At 36.0% G+C, this 24,985-nt stretch overlaps 2 protein-coding genes across 3 annotated transcripts; one reads left to right on the top strand and one right to left on the bottom strand.

Annotated features, from left to right (window-relative positions):
• The first annotated feature begins 233 nt into the window (after positions 1–233).
• LOC308680958 (uncharacterized protein) lies at positions 234–14,635 on the top strand. 2 transcript variants are annotated; one of them, XR_014028968.1, is made up of 7 exons: positions 1,329–1,526; positions 1,638–1,991; positions 2,154–2,321; positions 2,695–2,729; positions 2,881–2,979; positions 3,525–3,707; positions 14,582–14,635. XR_014028968.1 is itself a non-coding variant. In XM_081349430.1 (6 exons), the coding sequence occupies exons 1-6, from the start codon at positions 1,478–1,480 to the stop codon at positions 3,621–3,623; spliced, it is 804 nt and encodes a 267-aa protein (XP_081205556.1). In that variant the 5' UTR covers positions 234–1,477; the 3' UTR covers positions 3,624–3,984. The 2 variants fall into 2 exon arrangements, 1 of the variants encoding a protein (XP_081205556.1); XM_081349430.1 differs by lacking the exon at positions 14,582–14,635 and having other exon boundaries at positions 234–1,526; positions 3,525–3,984.
• On the bottom strand, positions 4,532–24,540 carry msi1b (musashi RNA binding protein 1b; the record flags this gene model as incomplete). The annotated part of the gene is made up of 14 exons (XM_081349435.1): positions 4,532–5,874; positions 6,734–6,888; positions 7,055–7,117; positions 7,403–7,459; positions 8,566–8,646; positions 8,848–8,965; positions 9,067–9,149; positions 10,583–10,631; positions 15,996–16,088; positions 16,201–16,242; positions 22,679–22,763; positions 22,894–22,975; positions 24,177–24,217; positions 24,482–24,540. 14 exons carry the CDS (start codon positions 24,538–24,540, stop codon positions 5,833–5,835), a joined length of 1,050 nt encoding a protein of 349 aa, XP_081205561.1. The 3' UTR covers positions 4,532–5,832.
• Between the last annotated feature and the right edge of the window lie 445 nt (positions 24,541–24,985).

Here is a 24,985-nt window from a genome sequence, read left to right as displayed (position 1 = left end):
TCTACTTGCCCATATTACCATTATCTGTCAAAGGGAGAAGGGAGTGTTAAAGTTACAACTGATACAGCCATATGGATAATGGCCCCAAAATCACATTACTAGGCTGTCAAGAAATGCACGCTGGCAATTTTCCCACGGTTTTTGCGTAGTACTGTAAGCGAGGAGAGCGAAAACAGCGCTGCATAGAGGCCAAAAACTGCATCGCACATTACAGATGCACAATAGTGATAAAATATAAATAAATGGACAAATCTTGTGTCCTTTTTACACATCACATTTACTTGCAATAATAACAGTCAATTATGCATAATTACATAAACCAAACGTATCCCTATAATTCTATCCCTAACCCTGTAGTAAGTACATGTTAATTAATATTACTCAGTACTGAAAAAGGACATATTCAAATAGTGGGTAATACTTTATTTTACAGTGTCCTTGTTACATATGTTACATGTACTTACCATAGTAATAACTAAATATGCATAATTACATGCAACTAACCCTCAACCAAATCCTAATCCTACCCTAACCCTATGGTAAGAAGGCCCTACATGTAGTTACTTAATATTACTCAGTACTTAAATATATAATTACACTGTAACAATGACACCTTAAAATAAAGTGTAACCAAATCTTCTTAAAGTATGCCTATTCTTATAAATGTACTATTTATATTAATGTTGTTTCCTTGTGGTTTAAAAATATAATGTGATGCAATCATCAGGTAAAAAGTAACATAATCTTTACACCTTACACATCTTAATAATTATTTAAAAAAAGAGATAATATATATGAAGGGGTGTAACAATATATCGTGTCACAATATGTCGCAATAGAAAAATTGCAACAATATGTATTTTGTATAGTTCACCCCCCCAAAAAAAGTGTATTAGGAAAAAATTCAAGTTTTCAGAGTTTTAGTGTCATTACTACATTAAACTGCTATATATAATGTTGAATATAATGTATTATAATGCAATGTGGGAATATTTGTGGGTCCTGATAATGCCAAATGTCTTATGTTACCAGTAAAAAGTGGCCTACATTATTTTAAATATATCTAGTCAGTGTCAGAGTGCAAGCATATTCATCTAAAATAATTCTGTATTTTCAGCTTCAGAATCATGATTTTTTTAAATTCTGGTGTCATTATTGTACATCTTAAAATGAATCTTAAAATTAATTTTAATGCAGAAATTAAAATCATGCTCATCATAGAAGAGGTGCATTGAAGTTGTTGCATGTATGCATTGCATTTTAATGCATTTATGAATTAATTAATAGATTTGCTAAATGAGTAATCTGACAAAAATGAGTGTCACGGAGTGGCCTTGTCTGTGGGTGTCACTGGAGCGTGTGAGTTTATGCAGATAAGGTGATGCTTTAAGACTGCAGGATACACCACACAGGAAAAATGAAAAACACCTGCCACTGCTTAACGTGAGAAACCCGCTGTCTCTGCACTTTAGATGAAATGACACGCGCCAGTCTCTCTGCTCTCTTCACAACCATCTGGTTCACAGGTAATACCATCGTTTTTCCTCCTCGATAACACTACTTATATCGACATGATGTCAATAGCTTGATGAAATTAAACTAATTTAATACTTTGCTTTTTTGCTACTTTCTCACAGGTCTCGTCACTGGAGATGTAACTTTGTCATATGCAGACATATCTGTGTGGCAAAAACCTGAGACAATACAATGGAAAGGCACAAGTGAAAACATCACCTGTCACATTAAAGTTCATTCACAAGTTGAAAGAATATTGGTTAAGTGGTTGCAAGATAATCAAACTGAAATGAAGAGTGAAATATTTAGAATATCTGAAAATCGATCGTCTGTATCTGGAGCTGTGTTTATTAATGCATCGCTGGACCTGCTGTCATTACCTCTAAATCATAGTGGCAAGTATTACTGCAAAGCACGGGTGGATTTACCTACACTTGGACTCTATGAATATGGAAATGGGACGTATGTATATGTGGGTAAGCTTTATTTTTTACTCTTTTTAAAATGTTCATTCTATTCTGTTTAAAGACTGATAATATCATGCACACATTTCATGTAACAGTATGCACTCAACACAATTTTTCAGTGCTTAAAAAGTCCCATGAACAATCCAAATGATAAACATTTATACTTTGCAGTGCCTAATTCAACTGTGCCTAATTCAACAACTGTGACAGCACCAACTCCCACATCTGTGACTGTGACAGCAAACCCCTATAATAAGGACACAGTTATGTGGTCATTGGGATTGGGTTGTGTTTTGCTAATCATCAGCATTGCCTGTGTTATTCACATGCATTATAAAGGTAAAAAAAATTGTGAAATTTCTTAAAAAATGTATGTTTATGGGTTGATCGCAATGTACTTCAGATTACTAACAATGGCATTCTATCCATTACACTGTTTAAAAAAAAGTTGCTGCCTTCATTTTTTTAAAGTAGCTACAATCAACTTAGATGTTTAAGCCATTTCAACTTAAATTGCATTAAACTGACTTAAAAAAACAAGTTGAATCTTTTTTTCAAGTTTGATGAATTAAAGCAATGTAAAAACATATGTTGTCATAACTTTTTTATCATACAATTTATCACAGTGTACTGTAGCATACTATCAGGTTTTTAAAGAAACAAAATTCAAGTGACTATAAAGTTTAACAGGATGATTTTTTTTTTTAACTAGGACACTGGATAAAACCTAAAGCAAAGGAAGGCATAGTGAGTAACATTTATTTATTTGTTTTTTATTTTATTTTGAATAAGGCAGAGCTTAATCTTTCAGAAGATTAAGTGTCTTTCAGAAATCTTTCAGTGTTTTTCAGAAAAGTAATACAGTACTTTTTTAAATAATTTATTATTTCACTCTCAGGTTAATGCTACCCGTGGATCACCCTCCCCTGAATCTCAGGAAACTGTTGTTTATGCAGCATTAAACATTCCTCAGGACAGTGTGAAATCAAGAAATGAGGTAAATAGTGCCCATCAAGAGCGATGCTTACATGTTTTAGCTTAGTAAGCAAACGGACAGTTTGCAGTTGTCACTTTGTCATATATGTGACCCTGGATCACAAGACCAGTCACAAGTCGCACGGGTATATTTGTGGCAATAGCCAACAATACATGGGTCAAAATTATCGATTTTTCTTTTATGGCAAAAATCATTAGGATATTAAGTAAAGATCTTGTCCCATGAAGATATTTTGCAAATTTCCTACTGTAAATATATAAAACATTTATTTTTGTGAGTGAATGCAGCACAATCGCCAACATAAATGGACAACTTTTTGGCACCCTCAGATTCCAGATGTTCAAATAGTTGTATCCCGGCCAAATATTGTCCTGTCCTAACAAACCATACATCAATGGAAAGCTTATTTATTCAGTTTTCATATGATGTATAAATCTCAATTTCAAAATTGTGACCCATGGTTTTGTGGTCCAGGGTCACATATCATATATGTGCATTATATATCCAGATGGAATTATTATGTCATGTTATAACTTGTCTTACAGAACAGTGCAGCTCTGGCACTCTCTTCAGAGACCTGCACAGAGGACTCAGTGACATACTCAGAGGTCCGGATAAAGAAAGGACCAAAGGATGAAGGTTGAGGACTGTAATCTCTTTCGCCTTGGATACGGGACAGGGTGTTTTAATGGGACTTTAAGCTTCTGGTCCTGTTTGATTTTGTCAAGGTATTGCTGTAAATACTATAAATGTTGATATAGTTTTCAATGGATTGTTTTTCTTCATGTAATACTCATGAAGGCTTAATTATTAAGTGCTGTTGTTAAGGCTCACATTTGAGTCTGTATGTGCTCAAGGTAAATGTCTATATTTAAGATACAATTATACAAACATCTGATAAAACCTTCAAATGCTTTTTCTTGTTTTTTTTTTTCAGTGATCAGGTTAGAGGTTCTTTAAAAGGACTAAAAACTAGGACTTTAAAACTGAAAATAAAGTGCACTGAAAATAAACCGTTTCAAAAAGATTTTATATAGGAATTAGCCTGCTGTTTTTAAACAAGCAAAAACTTTTTAGTTTCCTAGTTTTTGTAGCAATAAGCATACATGAAGATGACAAGAACTGTTAATTGACATAACATAGATGTTTATCATAAAAGACTAATGTGTTACCGCCTACACAAGCCCAGAAGCTTAGCGGTAAAAGCCCAAATCATATGACGTGCTTCGACAATAAGATAATGCTGTTTCATCCTGACAGATATCTTTAGTTTCGTTGTATTCTCACAAGTGTCGCATAAATACAGATTTCTATGCGGGGGTGTTCAGTGAGCGCTTTCAGAAGATAGAGATTCAATAGCAGACAGTAGGCGATTTGACAAGTCCCGAAGCCATAGGTGAATAAAAAAAGACTAACATTAACAGGCAACGTCTGGCATGAAGTGAGTCATGCATGCAAGTGTTAAACCCTGTAGGAGTTCTGAAATTAGAAATAATTGAATTGCCATTTCCAAATATACTTTTTTATTTTATTTTTTATTTCATTTTTTTTTAGAGAGGGTCAAGCTTCAAACAAGAAACATTAAAACTTTCAATTATTAACAGCCATCCTGTTTACTTCATAAAAAGTGTTATTAGTGTTGCTTTTTTTTTTTAAAAACCAGTACCAGAATCTTCATTTAATTGAAGTATATTCATATTCAAATTATTACAAGACTTTAAACCTCTAAAAGAGATTAATGGAATTGTGTTACGAATATAAACTTGGTAAAAGCAATGTGACAGCGTGGAAATAGGGGTTACAATTCACATTTTAAATCATCTTACCGAAGATAATACATTAGATCATGACAGCATCAGACATGCATTCACTCTCACACACACAACACACACACACACACACACACACACACACACACACACACACACACACACACACACACACACACACACACACACACAATAGTAGCATCATTCACATTGCCTTCTGTCAACAAAAAAACACAAAATAAAACAGTTCAAGTTCATCAAATCATGGAGAAAAAAAACAAAACATTTTTGGACATAAAGAATACCATGCGTTCGCGTTCTTGAGTGTAAAAAAAACCTCTTAATCACGCTGACAGATCTCACCAGATCAAAAAGACAGTATATACAATATTTTACACAAACAAGGTCAAATCTAAGTCTGAGAAATATGTTCTCCTTGTAATTACTGCTATTTTCATGATCAGTGTTATAAATCCAGTTGCAAAACTAACAAAATATACATTTTGATGTCCCATCACACTATATTCTTCAGTAGAAAATGTACCAAATGCATCTGAAAGTGATTTAGTCTTTTAAATACACTACAAAGATCCACATAGATTTGACACAGATTATTGCTCTTATAAGAACTGAAAAGACTTTTCTACAATTATAAGCCTACATGTACATAATCATCAGAAAAAGACAAAACTTTAAACAAGAACTGAGAGAGAGAAAAGAAACTAAGACAAAAATACACTCAAGTTGTTAGCAGTTTAAACTGAGAAATAAACTAATTATTTACAGGTTTAGCTCTATATAAGAGGAGCAGGAGGTTAGTTAGACTGATATGACAGTAATTCATAAAACAGGAAATATGTCACATCACATTATTAGTGTTGTAGCCACCATTCCATCAGCTTAGGGCTGATTCATCTCATCCAAAACCATTTAATGACAGAGAGCTTGATAAAATAACAATAAAACCCTGCGGCACGTAGAGTGCATCCATTATATTCGATTGAGATCACATACTTTAAAAATCCTTCCTTATGATGTAGGGAAGACGTCCGAATGATGAATACTGTTGTACCTGTCACTCATTTCAATGGTAGCCGTTAGTAAATGCCGTAGCAATCAGAGGGCCCTGTGAAGGTAAAAATAAGGCATTGTAATTGAAAAGACACAAATGATTTATTAAATTCATCGTGTGCATCAGATGTTCTCCATCAATGATGTGACACTTATTTTTTAAACTCAAAAATACGTAAAAAAAAAAAAAAATTCAATGACTTGAACACACGTCTGTTACTATCAATTTTTTTGTATGAATTATTATTATTATAATTTTTTTAATAGATAACAATAATAATTATTTCTTAAAAAAAAGAAAAGAAAAAAAAGACTGCCTACTGCTTATTAATATTTGAAAATATGCCCTGCAGACACTCATGACTGTGTCAGGGTCAATAATTTGACCTTTTTCACATGGCAAGGTTAGTTCAGGTTGAAAAATGTCATGTGGTGTGGCTCGCCAAAAACTTAATATTTAAGAATAAATATCATGATGCACAGCATGTTTTCAAAGTAAGATAAATGCTTTGCTTTTTACTTGATGGACGTTTTACAATGTCTTTCTTTTTAACCATATGAAACCAATATGAATACAAAAATCACATTTCTACATTTTTTTTTCCTTTGTCGACAGCGTTATTTGAGTATTTTATTTTATTATTTAATATTTTGAATTAATTTTTATTTTTTCAGTTTACATTTTAATTGTAGTTTGTTTTAGTAATTTTATGTGCTTTTTCCATTTTATTATTTGTAATTATTTTTCAGTTTTAGCCATTTTAGTACTTATTTTATTTCAGTTCATTACCAAAGTAACATGTCTAATTTTCCATTGACATTTTTTTTTCATGTAATATTTGCATTTATTTTATTTCAATGACTTTTCTAATAGTTTTAGTTAACAGTAACAACACTGCATTTGACTGACTCACCCCAAGGCTGTGGCTGAATCCAGTGCTTGGAGCGGGACTTGCGGCGCTGATATAGCTACTGACAGTTGAGTCCTGATTGGCCGCTCCATACAGGTCTGCCATCGGCCCAGGGCTGCTGGTACCTAAAAATCCACCTGAGCGAGAAGGAGTTGAGCCTACAATAGAAATCGATATTCCACAATATCTCAATCACTTTTCATGAACAGTAATCTTATCTTATAGATATATAGGTCAGCCGGATGGTGAAAAGGCGCATTGGGGTGGATGTGCTAATTTCCTGAGAATGGGTCATGTGTAGGATGTAAAATGAAATTGTCGCACCTCTGACCACAGCTGCTGCTGCGGCGGCTGCCGCCATGGGGTTATACGCCGTCAGAGGAATGGCTACAACAACATACGCATGCAAGCAGAACAAGCAAACAAACAGGAAAGAGAACTCAATCAGTATAAAGCCGAAACCAAAGGGAAAAATGCTTGCATCATACAGAGTAAGATATGATGGTCTGATAATGTGTGGTAACGCCCGAGTAAGCTTTTAAGCAGGATTTCCTGGCTGGTGGTGTCACTGCGTAAACTTACAGCGCTCAAATCACACTTTGTTGCGTGTTGGAATACGGTGAGCGGGTACCATGTGCAATAGCTGCTTGTAAAGCTCTTAGAGGGACTAACCTGTGAGCTCAGGGGGGTGGGGTGATGTCAGAAGGGGGGTCCTCTCTAAGTGGAATTCTAGAATAGAGATAAACACAGAAAGCCGTTTAAACATACACACAAGTGCTGTTCAGACTACACACATGGAGAAGCGCTACAGGGCCTATGGCGGCAACAATGAGTGGCAAGACATGCAAGCGTACAAGTTAGTGCACATAGAAAGATAGTCTCAGACCGCCTCTCTGAGATTTACAAGCAGCCTTGATTCACTTTGAGTTTATGCTGTTGCAAAACTGTGATATATGACAATATACACTATTAATAAAAGTTTTATTAATACTTTTATTCAGCAAGGATGCATCAAATGGATCAAAAGTGACAGTAAACATTTAAATATTAAATATAATATGGTTGGAATATTTCTATTTCAATAAATTATGTTATTTTGAACTTTCTTTTCATCAGAGAAGCCTGAAAAAAAAAAAAAAATTAAGCAGCACAACCATTTTTGACATTGATAATGATAAATGTTTCTTGAGCATCAAATGAGCATATTAGAATGATTTCTGAAGGATCATGCGACTCTGAAGATGCTGAAAATTCTGCTTTGTCATCACAGGAATAAATAACATTTTAAAATGTATTCAAGTTGAAAACTGTTCCTTTAAATTGGAAAAACATTCCACAATTTGACTGTTTTTACCGTATTTTTGATCAAAGAAATGCAACCTTGGGAGGAGACTTCTTTCAGAAATACAAAAAAATATAACTTTTTTTTTCACATGTTTACATGTGGTGTTTTTACACATAATATCTGATCACAAAATGGGAAATATATTTGTTTTATTACAATTAGTATACTCTTTTGTGCATTTGCAAATTGTGTGACATCAAATGCTTTACCAATAGCGCATGTTCACAAGCATATTTAGCAACTAGTTAGCTATGTTACCTAATGTTGGCAACAACCTACCATTATATAATACTCACTGAATTGTGTATATGCAATTATACACTGACAATCAATCACTTCCTGGTTCAAAAACTCAATATTTGATTTGCTGTATACCTGAGTGTCTAAATATTCTTTCCAGGAAAGAGTTAATCCACATGAACCAATGTGTGAAAAAGTGTACAGAGACACTGATACAGTATTACAGTATGAGCCAGACATTGAGTCTTACCAGGGAACTGATATGTGTATCCTGGTGTGAGACTAGTATAGCTGCGACCAGCATATGTTGCTGCCTGGAACCCTGGATACCCTGGGGGAAAAAATGTCACTCATCAAATCATATTAATTTAATATTGATAAATGTAGTAGAATGAAAATATACAATTTGTGTATTCAGTATGAATTCTTGGACCAGTACAGGTTGCACTTTTCACTCTTAACAGCAGAGGGCAGAAGAGTCCACACTATGCTTTTCATTACTTGGAGCCCTAATCATCCATGACACTCTTACCCAGCATTCCTATGCCAAGCATGAAGGCGTCCATCCCATAGGGCATGACACGAGCACGACCTCTTGAAGAGCCTGTGGGTGACATCACTTCCTTGGGTTGGGCTTTCTTGCACTCCACCTGTGATTGAAAAGGGAAGATATCAGTCAGTCAAGCATAAGGTTTAACTTTTTTACTTTTTTTTCTGAAACGAAACACGGTCTTAGAATAAGAACTCTCACCATTTTGTTGTTGATCTCGTGGAAGTGGATCTCACAGACTTTCTCCACTACATCTTCATTCTCAAATGTCACAAATCCAAACCCTGAGGGAAGAAAGAGTCCAGACACTCAGACCGCAGTTTACATTTGGATTTCCACTTTAGCCATCATTATAAACAATGTCTACAGTTCATATACTTCAGTTCAACTTCAGGTGAGAAGTACGGATGCCAAACTGGCAAAGAAAAGCCAAAAAAAAAAAAAAAAAAAATTACTTCTAAATCTAAAATCTTCTAAATCTAAAATCTACTAAATCCATGATACTACCATGATACTACCAAGTACCATGATACTACCATGTTTTTTGGACATGTACCAAGGGAGTACCATAGTATACATCACCTATCATCATCTGATACAGTCACTGTACTTTTTAATTAGGGATAAAGTGAGGTCCAAAAGTCTGAGACCACAGATTACAAGTGATTACAGTTTATAAAGTTATAGTTATGGATATTTTTCTTACAAAAACGCATTGCTTCGCTTCAGAAGGCCTTTACTAACCCCCTGAAGCAGTATGGATAACTTCTATGATGGACGGATACGCTTCAAAATCTCAGTTACTATTCACTCCAATTATAAAGCTTGGAAGAGCCAGCATATTTTTTTATATAACTCTGTTTGTGTTTGTCTGAAATTAGAAAGTCATATACACATAGGATGGCTTCAGGGTGAGTACATTATGGGATAAAAAGAACTAACTAACTAACTAACTAACTAACTAACTAACTAACTAACTCTCTTTAAATATTTTACCTCAAAACATTTCCTTGTTGTAAAATGTCTAAATAAAATTTTCTCACTTCATATTCACATTTAAATGATCCAAGATTGTGGTCCCAGATTTTTGGACTCCAACAAGTATTTGTAAAAATGAATTTCATGTGCTCTTTCCGCATGCCTGTAACTTCTCCATTTTGAGGTTGAATGCTTGTGAATGTGATTGTCCTTAAGGTCCAACCTTAATACTGTAATTATACAGATTTCCTGTGACCTGTATTCTATTTTAAACCTTAGCGGTCATACACGTGTCCACTTTGTCTCCGTAAACAGTGCTAGATTTTCTCAACAAAAAGATGTGCAGCTACATTTTTTTTCCAGCAAAAACTTGCTTCTCTCTTCTCAAGTGCTGCTCTTGTCCCCTGTCTGTGTCTCCATGTGTCTCATCTCCTCCACCTCTCCGCTGGGTTGAAAGGCTGCGGTAAAGCCATGCAAGCTGTCATAATCGATGTGCTGTAGAACCGGCAGGGGGAGGGAAGGGCGCTTAACAAGGTTTTAGCCTAAACCCCGATTAACGAACACACTAATTACTCAATCTCTCTCCTCACCTACCGCTTATCCTACAGAGTACAGGATGGAGGGCCATGGAGAGGAGACGGAGACAGATTGGACCAGGTTTAGGAAAGGAAGGAGCAAACAGGAGAATGGCTGCCATTGACGCGCTTAGTTATTTAAAGAAAGATAAAGGGAAATTTACCTCTGTGCCTGTTGGTGGTTTTGTCAAACATAAGCATGGCGTCATCCACCTGTGGGACAGGAAGAGAGAGAATTCATACATTAACTTATTATCTGTTATGTAGCATCAATCTGTTTTCGATCATGTGATGTGTTTCCTATTGTAACAGGAAGTTTGTGACATGAACCATAATATACTACATGAAAGTCAGTTTCAGTTGATATTAGGGGCATTTGATTGGACAAAAATAATATGCGTACATCTGCTAGTTTTGTCAACTTTTAGTAGTACGCTAGCTTATACAGTCAATAGCTTTAATGCTAACTGACATCCATTAAAGGCCACAAACTCAAATTTTAATTTTAAGGTTTTTTTAAGGGTCACCCTTGTAAAAAAGAAGTACACTTTGGCATACTTTTAAAAAGAGTACTCATTACAGATAAGTGTGAATGAATGTGTACCGCCAATTGTACTGAAAAGTATACTTAAAGTCATTTCTATTGAAACGTGCATGTCGTGTATTTAAATGTATTTGTAAATGCACATTTGTAATGATGAAGTTGCAGTTTAGTACAGTTAAAATATAATAGCTTTAAATGTAATATTGAATAACACACTACAGTTGTAATATTAATCAGGTACTTTACATGTGCTTTAGTATTTTGGTCCACATTTCAAATAAGTGTACTCCTTTAAAGCACGAATGTGTATTTGTCTTGTGTTTTACTGTCTGTATGTGTGTGGAAAAGTGCGTCACTGTGAGAATACTGACAGATCTCCAAACAGCTTAAGTCTAAAGGTTAGAGGTGAAAGGTCAAACTTAGAGGGCATAATGTGTGAGCGAGAGAGAGGCAGAAAAACAGTTTCATATTCAATCCAAATCTGAAAAACAAGTGGACAGCCTGACCAATCAACACTTAATGTGCACAAATGCTCACAGTCTCTTGGTGAAAACAAACTAAAAGACCAATAACACTCTCTGTGCTCTCTCCATTTCCTTTTACTCATCTTTTATTGTGTGTGCCTGGAGAAAGAAATCCACTTGCCTAGTAGTGTAGTATGGTTTAATATTACTAGTTAATATTACTAATATTTGGTCGGTTTGAGATTGTCGGCTGATAACTGTGTCTACTTAGCCAAAATCTTATAACAGCCTTGCACTTTGTTTTATCAATGAATAAAATCAATTCATTTTAAAATTAGTGATGCACTATAAAGATTTTTTTTTTTTGTTTACCAAAACGGAAATTAAAGTTTTCATTTAACTGAAAACTGGAATCAAAAATAAAGTTTAATGTATTTTGGGTTTAATGTAATTTGGGTTTAAAGTTTAATGTAAATTAATGTAATTTGGGTAACTGAGTAATTGAATTCGGCATGTTGATCAATGTGTCATCTTAGGTGATAAATCAGTAGAAAATTTATTTGGCAATGAGCGCCTCTTGAAAATTCAGCCAAACATATTGTACCTACTCTAGCATAATTTTTTAACCAACTTGTTTGACTATTGTAGCTTATCCGTGTTGTTCGTACAAAGTAGATACTGACACAGTCAAAATGTGACCTGTTTCGGTTCTCTAAAACTATTCTGGCCAAAATTGAAAATTCTTTTTTTTTTTTTTCTGCTTCGTTGCTGAAATTTTGTTGCATCACTGTTTAAAATATTTAGTGCATTTTGTACATTTTATTTCAAATAAGTGTTCATTTAATTTCTTACATTTTATGCACATTTAATTTTCCATCATTTGGCATTATTTTATGTTGTGCTTGACAATATGGTAGTCTTGGACTTGGACTGATATTATGATAGAAATGAATATATTCTCAAGCAAAAGTCCTCCCTCACAACTATGTTCCTTTTTAGAAAGAAATGGTATCTGCGAGGATTTTCAGTCAGGACTTAGACTATGCCATAGTACTGCGACAGCTCTCATTAGAGTCACAAATGATTTGCTCTTATCATCCGATCGTGGTTGTATCTCTCTATTAGTGTTACTCGATCTTAGTGCTGCATTTGACACTATCGACCACAACATTCTTTTAAATAGACTCGAAAATTATGTTGGCATTAGTGGAATTGCATTAACATGGTTTAAATCATACTTATCCGACCATTATCAGTTTGTAGCAGTAAATGAAGAGATGTCTCATCGATCACAAGTTCAGTATGGCGTACCTCAAGGCTAAGTACTAGGACCGTTGCTGTTCACTCTGTACATGCTACCATTAGGAGATATCATTAGGAAACATGGCATTAGTTTTCACTGTTATGCCAACGATACTCAGCTCTATATTTCTTCATGCCCTGTTGAAACTTACCAATTCATAAAATTAACGGAATGTATAGCTGATATAAAAAATTGTATGACTAGTAATTTCCTACTACTTAATTCTGAAAAAACAGAGATTCTAATTACTGGACAAAAAACTTCCTCACTTAATAACCTGGTATACTGTCTAACACTTGATGGCTGCTCTGTTAAGTCTTCGTCGTCGGTTAGGAACCTGGGTGTGCTCTTTGATACAAATCTTTCATTTGAAAATCATGTGTCTAGTATCTGTAAAACCGCATTTTTCCATCTTAAAAATATATCTAAATTACGTCATATGCTCTCATTGACAAATGCGGAACAATTAGTTCATGCGTTCATGACCTCAAGGCTAGATTATTGTAATGCTCTACTGGGTGGTTGCCCTGCATGCTTAATAAACAAACTACAGCTGGTCCAAAACGCAGCAGCTCGAGTTCTTACCAGAACCAGGAAGTATGACCATATTAGCCCAATTCTGTCAACACTGCATTGGCTCCCTATTAAACATCGTATAAATTTTAAAATATTGCTGATTACTTACAAAGCACTAAATGGTTTAGCTCCGCAGTACTTGAGCGAGCTCTTAACGCATTATAGTCCTTCACGTCTATTGCGATCTCAAAATTCCGGCCAGTTGATAATACCTAGAATATCAAAATTGACTGCTGGCGGTAGATCCTTTTCCTATTTAGCACCAAAACTTTGGAACAGTCTTCCTAACATTGTCCGGGAAGCAGACACACTCTGTCAGTTCAAAGCTAAAAAAATCTCTTTGACCTAGCATACACATAACACATTATAGACTTATATGATTAAATTTTACGCTGCATAGATCAGGTCAGCCGGAACCGGGAACACTTCCCATAAATCCTGATGTACTCGTTACATCATAAGAAAAATGGCGTCTATGCTAATATTAGTCTCTCTATTTATCCCGAGGATTACCACAGTGTGCCGGATCCAGGACGCTGGTTCGCGTTTTTAAAGTTTGCGCAGAGAGAACTTAAGAGTTTTCTGTTAAAACGGTGTTGTGTTAGCGGCCCCTAAGTTAATAACTAATGATCGTTGCGACGGAAGTGAATCAATCAAAACTAACTTTAGCTGGACAATAACTTTATTCTAGAGCTGCTATAAAGCCAAAACAATCTCTGTTACTTTAATTTCCTATTATCACTGTAAAGCCGCTTTGGAACAAGCTACATTGTTAAAAGCGCTATATAAATGAAGATGACTTGACTTGACTTGATCAGATGCTTTCTCAACAGCTGTTTTCTCAACGCTGACATTTTATCCACATCACTATGATCAGATGCTTTCTCAACGCTGTCATTTTTGTTTATTTTGTTATTGAGAGAAAAGCGCGCAACACATATTTACATATTCATCTAAACGGCGCTCTCAGGAGCGTGAACGGCGTCGTAATGTTCGTTATCAGTATATCCGCTGCAAAGGAATTTCATTTTTTTTACCCCCTGAGCAAAGAACAAAAAAGAATTTCGCTGTGAGTATATCAGGGCCTTAAGGGTCAGAAATCTTAGTGTTGCTCTCACTTTTCACACTTTTCTATTTATTGTCTTGAAAACCTTTCTATTTTCTAGTATCTTTTGTAATTAAGTTCCAAATTGATTCCCTTCTTGTTCTGTGTGCTTCTTCTCATGGTGTTTTTCTCTCTCCATCGCTCCCTCTCTCCATCCCTTGTTCAAACCAGGCCAGAACACAAAGTGACCAGTGAGGCAAACTAATCTGCAACTTCCCCGGGTGGCTGCCACTATCATCTCTCTCTCTTTTTTCTCTCTCTGTCTGCATTCCACACTCAAGTATGGCTCAAGAATGATGAATTATTCTCTATCAAAGTCTTGCACCCAAATCACTGACAATGTGCGATTGAAGTGTGATGCAAAGAAACAATTGAAGATCTATAGCACATCAGTTTTTGGGGTGTATTGTTGTGTTACTTCAGTTATGAACATTTGTCCTCCCCCTAAACACACAGTCTCTACCTCATTTTCTCTCCTACACACACACACCCCAAACACAAAACCTTTTGCCCGCTAAATTACTTGGGGACAATGGATGGGCAGGGTCACCGTGGTAACCGGGTAGGAGGGGGGCTGAGGGCAGTAGCAGCTGTTCCATCAAATTAATTCAGATTCAAGTAATCTCCCCCACCTTCCCCAGCAAACAAAACTCACCCCTTCAAACTCTCAAACTCTACCCCAACTCTTTCTGTCTCTCTGCGCCTTTCTTGTTCCCTCTTTCACGCTTCCCCACCAAACTGGCTCAAATTGCACTCAGTACACCTTTGAAAAACCTCAGAATGATTCTTTTCTGTTATTTTATTTGAAAATTGTTTTAAAATGAATCATTCCGACTGTAAATTCTAATCGGATGAGTCATGTTTGATACTGTTTTAAATTTACTAGAAACAAATACGTTTTACAATAATGTTCAAATGTTTGGGGTCAGTAAGATTATTATTATAATTTTTATTTTTTTAAAGAAATTAATACTTTTATAATACGTTTGCTTACATAAAAGAATCCTGAAAAAATGTATCACGGTTTTCACAAAAAATATTAAGCAATCGGTAATTATAAGACATGTTTCCTGAGCATAAAATCAGCAATTATAATGATTTCTGAAGGATCATGTGACACTGAAGACTGGAGTAATGATGCTGGAAATTTAGCTTTGATCACAGTAATAAATTACATTTTAACATCTATTAAAACAGAAAACAGTTATTTTACATAGTAAAAATATTTCACAATATTACTGGTTTTACTGTATTTTTGATCAAATAAATGCAGCTTAGATGAGCATAAGAGACTTCTTTCAAAAGATGAAAAAAATCTTAATGACCCCAAATTAATATTGCTGAATGTGCGTTACTTGGCAACTATAAATTGCTTAACAATGGACCTTTATCACTTATCGAAAGAATTGTTTATTCTGATTATCATATGGTATTGTATTTTATCATATTCCTTTTGCCAAGCCTAAGCACATCACTTACCCATAGAAAAAGCACTATACCATACTACCTCTCAAGGCTTATCTCTTTATTTTATCACCATGATATCCCATAAAGCCTTCACTTGTTTCACACAAAGGCGACTTACCTTTCCGAACTGGTCAAAGTACTGCTTTACATCTTCAATAGTAGTATTCACCGACAGGCCTCCAACAAAGATTTTCTTTGTCCGAGTCACCAACTGAAAAAGAGAGAGAGGGTGAAGAGATGAAGATCTTCAAAAATGACAAAAATCTGGATATTATATAGCACAAGCGTCTCGTCTTGACCATGTTGAGCAGTCAGGCACATACCTTAGGCTGGGCTCGCCGCGGGAAGGCAACTTTCGGGTCAATCTAGAGGAGAGTTTGAGAGGAGAAGGTCTAGTTTAGAAATTCTGGAGAAAGAGGAACACTGACACCAACACACCCGGGACTGTAAATGAGAACATCAGTGAGAAGCTCACATCCTCTGAGCTCTGGTTTCAGTTGGTGTCTCTTGCAGGGACATCTGCCTGTGTGTTTTAAAGGCTCTGGCTGCACCCTGCATTAACTGTACTGTCTGAGAATGATGGTACAATACATGCAGAGCGAAGGACAAGAGTGATGAGGAATATGAAAAAGAAATGTAGAACAATAGTGACCATGAGAAACTATTAAGAGAAGAGTAAAGCTCTGTTCACACTGACAGTGATTTTGTTGCTGGATGTTGGCAGATCGCTGTACTGTTGGTCGCTTGTAGGCATTTCTAATATTATTGTTGGGCTGCGCAATTGGCCGTAACTTTTGGACATCCAATCACAGATGAGATGTATTGTCTGTAAAAATACGTGTCACTCTATTTTTACAATGAATGATTCTGGAAGGAAATAGCTTGGCATATAAATGGCAGCAGTGCATAATACATCATAATAACTGTTGCATATTCATACAAATCATAATTTAGAAAATTATATACACTACCGTCCAAAAGTTTGGGGTTCGTAAGTGTTTTTAAAAGAAATCTTTTATACTCATCAAGGCTTGATTTACTTTAACCAAAATACAGTAAACACCGTAATATTATTAAAATAACTTTTCTATTTCAATATATATAAAATAAAGATTCCTGTGATGGCAAAGTTTCAGCGTTATTACTTCAGTCTTTTGCTTCAGGATTTTTGTGAAAACCTTGATCTATTTAAATAGAAAGTTCAAAAGAACAGCTTTTATTTGAAATAGAAGTCTTTTGTGAGGTTATAAATGTCTTTACTGTCTCTTAATGTTTCCTTGCTCAATAAAAGTTTCGTATATTAAAAGATAACATGCTCCACTGTCTTCACTCCAACTGTCAGTCACCGCAATGTGACTTTTCTCAACGCTAGCGCTCACCGCCGCTCATGGCAAACTGGGGCTTGCTTTGTCGCTGTCAGTGTGAACGGTAACAAGAGTGTAGTAACGACACAAATTACAGAAAAACAGGGTGAAAAGTGTACAGGTTTCTATGAGAGGCAAGTATGACTAGACAGAAGATGCTGTCATGGCCTCCTGTGACTGAGTGCGCCGGACAAGAGAAGGGTCAGCTTTCCTGTAAACATCACTGGACGACATGAAAAACACTCAGGGAAACACCAAAACCATGTTTCTTTGGAAGAAGAGTGGTCAGAAAACAAAAGAAGGCACAGAAACTCAAGCAGAAAAGCATCCTTGACCCACACACTCTTTTGACAGCCAAACAAAAAGTATTTTGTTTGTTTGTGTTTGTTTGTTTTTGCATGTCTTTCTTTCTATTTCTTTTCTTTCTTTCTGCAGATTTGAATACTGTTTAATTGTGTCCAAATATGGAAAATGAGCTGTAAAACACTGTATCCAGCTCCTTGAAAACTACTGTATATTTGTAATTAAATACATTAAAACAATGTTGGAGTAGCTAAAAAGCTAGTACTATAGATCTGTGTAAATGTAGCAACAACATTTAATACCATTCGTTTTTTTATGAACCATGTGCAGACAATTTGTCGATCAGCACCCGTTGAAACAATCAACAAACTAGATTACAGATACTCAAGATACTCTATATTAGTCTATAGTCTAGTCCATCTATTTACCAAATGCTAGTCTACATCATGCTGTACTGAGGTTAAATTCTAGAAGACAGTGAAGGCAGTACAGCGCTAGCAGCAATAATGATTAGTCTGTCCGAGAGAGGGTTCGAATAGAGCTACGCTAAAGAGCTAGCATCTCTGAGGTAAACTACAGCAGTTTACCAGAGTTGCTTGTTTATTTTCATACACCAGACTACGAGTAACAGAGTTTCTTTGTGAATCTAGAGAGTAAAATGAAGAGGCTAAGCTAATCTGAACAGAGATCTGATGCAGAAGCTACGGTTTATGTCTAGTTTCTAGACTACTCTGATAGTCACCTCCGGTCCACAACATTGCTGAGGCCGCACCACTCCTGTGCACAATCAAAAACAAACAAACAGACACACACACAAACAAACAAAATCAACATACAGCCACCGACGCACATGAGAGGAAGGCTGAGGATAAAAAGTATGGTCACATAAAGCAGATTATTGTCATTGGAGTTGATTTTGACTATGTGGAGGGTGAAGAGACATTGAAAAGTAATGGAATCAGTAGGGGCTTGTATGTTTAACCATCATAGACATTTATTAAAATCAGATTATTAGTGGTCGATCAATGTAAGATCTTTGTCATTTTTTCAGTCTTTAATATTTGTTAATATCCTTTGCATTTTATCCAGGAAATGGGTCAATGAAATGAGATTATTATTATTATTTAAAATACATTATACATACAATACATCTTCTATTCTGAGTATGTCTTTACATGGTGCTTTTACAGTACATTTAACCACTACAGACATTCACTAATAGTACGAGTTTTTCAACTCTTCTACTTTTCATTTTTTCCATCTTTAATCTTTGCTTATGTCCTTTGATTTTATCAAAATGAAATGACATGAAATTAAAAATTTGTCAAAAAGTTTTTTTTTGTCTATTAATTCTTGTTCAAAAATACATTAAAATGCAGTTTATACTTACAATGAATGAATGAATTGCATTTCTATTGTAAGCATGTTTTTTTAAATTCTGAATTAAAATTTATCTTGATATTTTTGGGGCCATTTAAATCAAATCTGCTTCACTGCTTATAAAAATGTATATAAACGTATATATGCAACTAAAATGTATAAAAAAAACAACTTAAAACAGGTAATGATATCATTTGATATCAAATGATATCAAAACCCCTGCAGACGCTCATGACTGTGTCAAAAAGTCTCTAAAAATATCAGATCATTTTATGACAAAGCAAGGTTAGTTTAGGATGCAAAGAAAATGTTTATTACGTTTAACTGGATGGTTACACCAAAGGACATTTTTATTTTTAAGATTTAACATTTTGTTAAACAGAATAAAAGTTTTTCAAAACCACCTGAAACAAACGAGAATAAAAAAAAGCAAATTTCTAAGAGGGTAACACGACAACAATGCACCTTGCTTTGCGTTTTTCGCATACAGACAACAATGTTGTCAAAACGATCCCGTTCACACGGATCCACGAAAACGACTTAAAATACTGTATTCTGCTGCCAAGCCAGTAGTTGGCGATGTTAGTTTGTAAAGAAACACTAAGTGCCTTTAGACTGAATATGAAAGCGCTTAACATCACTGTTTTCACAAATTCACGTTTACACAGAGACGATAACTGTATCGTGTTCAAAAACAGCCCCCAAAAAGCCGTTGTCGTGTAAATGAACGGCAAAAACGCATTAAAAAAGTTTTCAGTGTTTAGTAGTGTTATGTATGATTTTCCCTTTTCTTTATCTTGGACACTCTTTATTTGCCATTGACCCAGAGGTCGATATTACAGTGAGAACGCCTTTCCGAGTATGACTAGAGCTTGTACACTTCAGTATTGAAGTGTGCACTACAGATGCTCACTTTGTACGGAGATTTTGATTTGTGTGTTTACTTTGAGGGTGTTTTAAGATGCTGTCAATACTTCTCTGTGGCTCAGGGAATAACATTCCCCTTTGATTCACAACTTTTCCATTTTGAGGAAATATAAACATATACCTACACAGCTTTCTTTAACATAAAAAAATATTCCAAACATGCATACATGATTTCTGAAATACAATAAAAAGGATATATTCTAACAGCATTTGACCACAATGTGTCCTTAATCGGCCAAAATTGCCATCCCTGTCAAAACTATTTTAAGTCAATAGACTTAACTAACCAGGTCAATCCTTCAGGGTCAGTCGCTGGCACCCTGTTAGCAGAATGTGTATCAATCACATGCAGACAAACACACAAGCAAATGACTGCATCATCTACAAGAAAGTTCAACAGTGCGTCCCAAGACCGCTGACTTTAAATCGTGATTTTTATGAGTTGTGCCGCACACATTTCTCTCTTTCTTTCCTGGCCTCCCCTCCTCCACCGGCCCATCACTGAGCTCGTTAAGCTAATCTCCAGTTTAAAGTCGGCCCAGGCGAGCAGCCATAAGGCACCTTCACAGGGGCACAGTCATAGAGGTAAAGCAGGACAAAGGCCTCCATGTTCCCCTGGCTCTGCCTGCCTCTCTCTCAGGGGGGAGGCACTTAGAAAACAGCACAAGCGGCCACGCTGTGGAAGACTGGAGCTGAGAGACACTTTCTAAATGTTCTCTTTAGTTATTATGTTGGTTTTATTTAAGAGTCCGTCGGGCTTTTCCAGTCTCTGTCAGTCTCGGAAAACGGTTCGAATAGTATGGAAGCTTATTTCCGCCACGGAATAAAAATATAAAAAAGATATCGCAATTCTTATTACTGTATATCTCTTCATTCTGAATTTTTTTTTCTCAAAATTGCAAGCTTATATCTCACAATTCTAAGTTTACAGTGAGACGTTAGAGAAAAAAAGTCTGAATTGCGAGATGTAAACTCAGAATTCTGAGGGAAAAAAGTCAGAATTGCGAAAAGTAAACGCAGAATTCTGAGGGGAAAAAGTCTGAATTGCGAGATGTAAACGCAGAATTCTGAGGGGAAAAAGTCTGAATTGCGAGATGCAAACGCAGAATTCTGAGGGGAAAAAGTCTGAATTGTGAGATGTAAACGCAGAATTCTGAGGGAAAAAAGTCTGAATTGTGAGATGTAAACTCAGAATTCTGAGGGAAAAAAGTCTGTATTGTTAGATGTAAACGCAGAATTCTGAGGGGAAAAAGTCTGAATTGCGAGATGTAAACGCAGAATTCTGAGGGGAAAAAGTCTGAATTGTGAGATGTAAACGCAGAATTCTGAGGGAAAAAAGTCTGAATTGCGAAAAGTAAACGCAGAATTCTGAGGGGAAAAAGTCTGAATTGCGAGATGTAAACGCAGAATTCTGAGGGGATAAAGTCTGAATTGCGAGATGTAAACCCAGAATTCTGAGAAAAAAAGTATATGAATTCCAAAATGTAAATTCAGAATATTGAGAAAAAAAAGTCTGAATCATGAGATGTAAACTCCGAATTCTGAGGGATAAAGTCAGAATCGCGGAATACAAACTCAGAATTCTGAGAAAAGAAGTCAGAATCACGAGATGTAAATTCTGAATTCTGAGGGGAAAAGTCAGAATTGCAAGATGTAAATTTAGAATTCAGAGAAAAAATTTCAGAATCGTGAAGCGTAAACTTAGAATTCAGAGAACATTTTTTCCAGAACTGTGAGATGTAAACTTGCAATTGTGAAATAAAAAGAACGCAATTTTTATTCTGTGGCGTCAATTATATTCCACATGACAACTCAATTTTAGGGTAATTCCAAAAAAAATGACCTGAAGAGTATTTTTGAAGCACAGAAACACACAGTTTCGTTGTGGTTTGCCGTGCACTACCTGTTGCCATAGTGCAAGGCTGTTTTTTACTCAAATGAGGAACTAGTTCAAACTTTCAGAAGAGGGAGAGAAAGAGAGAGATGTGAAAGTTTTTTTTTCTTCTCCTTCAAGCCTCACCCTCCCTCCCCACTGACCCCCTGGGGGGGTGACTCCACTGTCGCCATGGCAACCAACGGGCACCATTGTCCCAGGACCCGCCTGCTCTGCACAGTGACAAAGACTCTCACAAATAGATGCACCACATCACACAAGACCTCTCATCAAAGTTTCCCATTTTTTAACACTCTTACTCTAACTAGTAATCAGTTTGCAAATACAAACGCAAAATCATGTTTATTTTATTATTTAGATTGTTGTCATTTACAAACTAGGCCTTACTTTACAAAAGATATCCTTTCTAACAGTAATACACCTGTTAGAAAAACATCACACAAGACTCAAGGACTTTCCACAAGGGAAAATCTGAATTCCGCATGAGTCTAATGTGTTTGGTGAGACTCTTGAGACAAGGCACCACAATGGCTTCCCAGCATACCCTGTTCGGGTCCCCTAGTTACCATAGTGATTGACACAGAATAGGAATGCTTCCCTGACAACCTCATTGAGGAAAGGCTGAGATGGGAACTTTTTCTCACTCTCGCCCGAATTGTTTGACCAAAACCCAAAGTGAAAAGGCATGAAACCTCACATGCATACACAGCATCTGCGACGATAGCGAATCGCTATATCATGGCATTACAGTCAGTCACAGACACTGCACTAAAACTCATTAAAGCAAAAACATAAACTAATATAAAAAAAAAAATGTGTATCTAAAGTATTTAGTTAACGCACCCCTTGGCTAATTGACAGAATAAGCCAAAGGATGGCAATGACGCACAGGAAATGGTTAGCAGAACATAGTCAAATGATGTTAAAACTCACAGTTTTGGAGTCCAGCTCATGTCTGGTCTGGGCCAGAACTTTGTCCACGCCAGCTTGGTCAACAAATGTGACAAATCCGAAACCCCTAGGCAAAAGAGAGATCAAAATTACAACACCGTCCTCCACCCATTCTGTGTAAAAAGGACAATGCAGTCAATAATAAAAGCCTTTGTATGTTTGCTGTCGCTTCTGGGTCAGGTTGGTTGTTCCCTTACCTTGAGCGCTTTGTAACTGGATCTCTCATCACCATACTCTCTTTCACTTCACCAAACTTGCAGAAGTAGTCCTTCAAACCCTCTGAGAAAGCAGGAGAAGAAGACTTATTTATCACATTAGGGCTGAGAAGCTTAATCAGTGCGGGAAAAGCAAGATTATTCGTGGATGACATCAACAGTGAACGAATGACATCATCAATAGAGATGATCTAAGAAGCCTGATGTGAAATGCAAGGTGAGGTCATCATCATGTAGTGAAATATACAAGACTTTTAATGTTAAGTTTAGATCTGGATTACATTATCCACTCTTTAATGATCTATTATTGATGTCTACATCTAGATAGTTGTTTTAAAAACATCAAATATGATTTTCACGTCCTAACAAGATATTAGGCCAAAACATGCTCCTCAGCCACCTCAGTTACCGACTTTGCTGTTAAGTAGGTGTCTGCCAAGCTTAATGAAAATGTTAATCTATTAAATGTTCATAATAACTGGCAGAATCAGATGACAGGAAGGCTATTAAGATTTTTGTGGCGTGAACAATACCTCAGCGTAATTCAAAACAACAATGTGTCCTACATTCTGAGGACAGCTTACAGCATGACAGCAGTTGGTGAAACTTTCTCCATTCATTCAGCTAAACCTGTTGTATAGCCTTTGCACAAAGGATCAAGCCAAATTACAGAGCAACCCAATGGATGTATTTTGCCATCCAGGACTGACTACTTGCTTATTAGTTGCATGCATAAGGTGAATAACATAACTGGAGCTGTACAAACAATATGCATATTATTATGTATCACTGTAAAAAAAGAAAAAGAAAAAAGCTGCCTTATTTTTTTAAGTACAATCAAATTGGCTGTGTAAGTCATTTCAACTTAAATTACATTAAACTTTACATTACTTCCAAAAATTAGTTGAATCTCGTATAACTTAAAAAAATTGTTTAAAATGGCTTAACTTATTTTGATGGATTGAAGTAATGTAAAAACATGTTGTCATGACTTATTGATCGTGTCATTTTTTATTTTTATTTTTTTACAGTGTGTACCATCTTTAATTTACTTCACAGGAATTTCTTACATTTCAACTCGATTTTAAGCAGAGCTTTTCTTTATATGTTATTAAATTCTGCATTGAATTTGCAGGTTGTAACTGATTTTACTGTAGACTTTTTAGTTGGTTGACATATTTAGACAGTTATTCAGAGTTTTATTTGATTCAGATCCCCGTCTTTGGCTGACATGTGCAGAGACTTAGTAAAGTGTTAGTACTCACCTTGCGTAGTCTGCCAGCTCAGACCACCGATGAACATTTTGCTGTGAAAACAACACAAACAAGTGATCAACAAGTGCTTCGCGTTGGCGTATAAATCTGAAAAAAAAAAAAAACCGAAGAGCCGCATGAAGATTGTCAGAGATTTAAATAACAGCAGTGAGTCTCAGTGAATCTCATCCGAGTGGATGAGAGGTGCGCTGGACTCCGCCAAAACACGTTTCCCTCTTTGTTGAGTTACTTTTTAATTGATTCGCCCTGACGCTCTTATATGTAGATAAGTAAGAGGAAGGTTTGTTTGTTTTTACCAGGGGTCGTGCGGAGAGTCCGAGGAGGACAGGTTACTTTGGCTGCCTTCCGACTCCATTGCGCGGCTGTGTATCCCGTCCGAGTATGGTGCGAGAAAGGAGGCAGAAAGTGTGGAGAGGGGGATTGGCATGGGGTGAGTTAGAGCTCAAAGCCCAAAGACTCCACCTCTCTCTTGGTCCAGTCCCGACGTGAAACACGGGGGCTCCCGAGAACTGACCGGGAGTCAGTGGATTACCTTCCGTGACACGATGATGACATCAGAACAACTGAAACGATTTAGCATCACGTTAACTGTTAATGCGGGAGATATGTCTTTTTTTACTTTATAATAGTCAACATTACTTATTTATTTAGTTAATGTAATAGCATTATAAACACATTTATATGTATTTATTATTTTATGTACTTAAATTACATTACGTTTTTTTTTTTTTGCATACCAAAGCATCCATACAAAAGGTGTCAGTTAGGCTACAGTAATACAATAAAAATATGGCATAGAC

Source organism: Scardinius erythrophthalmus, assembly GCF_964197995.2.
Source record: "Scardinius erythrophthalmus genome assembly, chromosome: 20".
Classification (NCBI taxonomy): Eukaryota; Metazoa; Chordata; class Actinopteri; order Cypriniformes; family Leuciscidae; genus Scardinius; species Scardinius erythrophthalmus.
The sequence above is the reverse complement of the archived record's forward strand: the minus strand, read 5'-3'. Positions and strand labels throughout refer to the sequence as shown.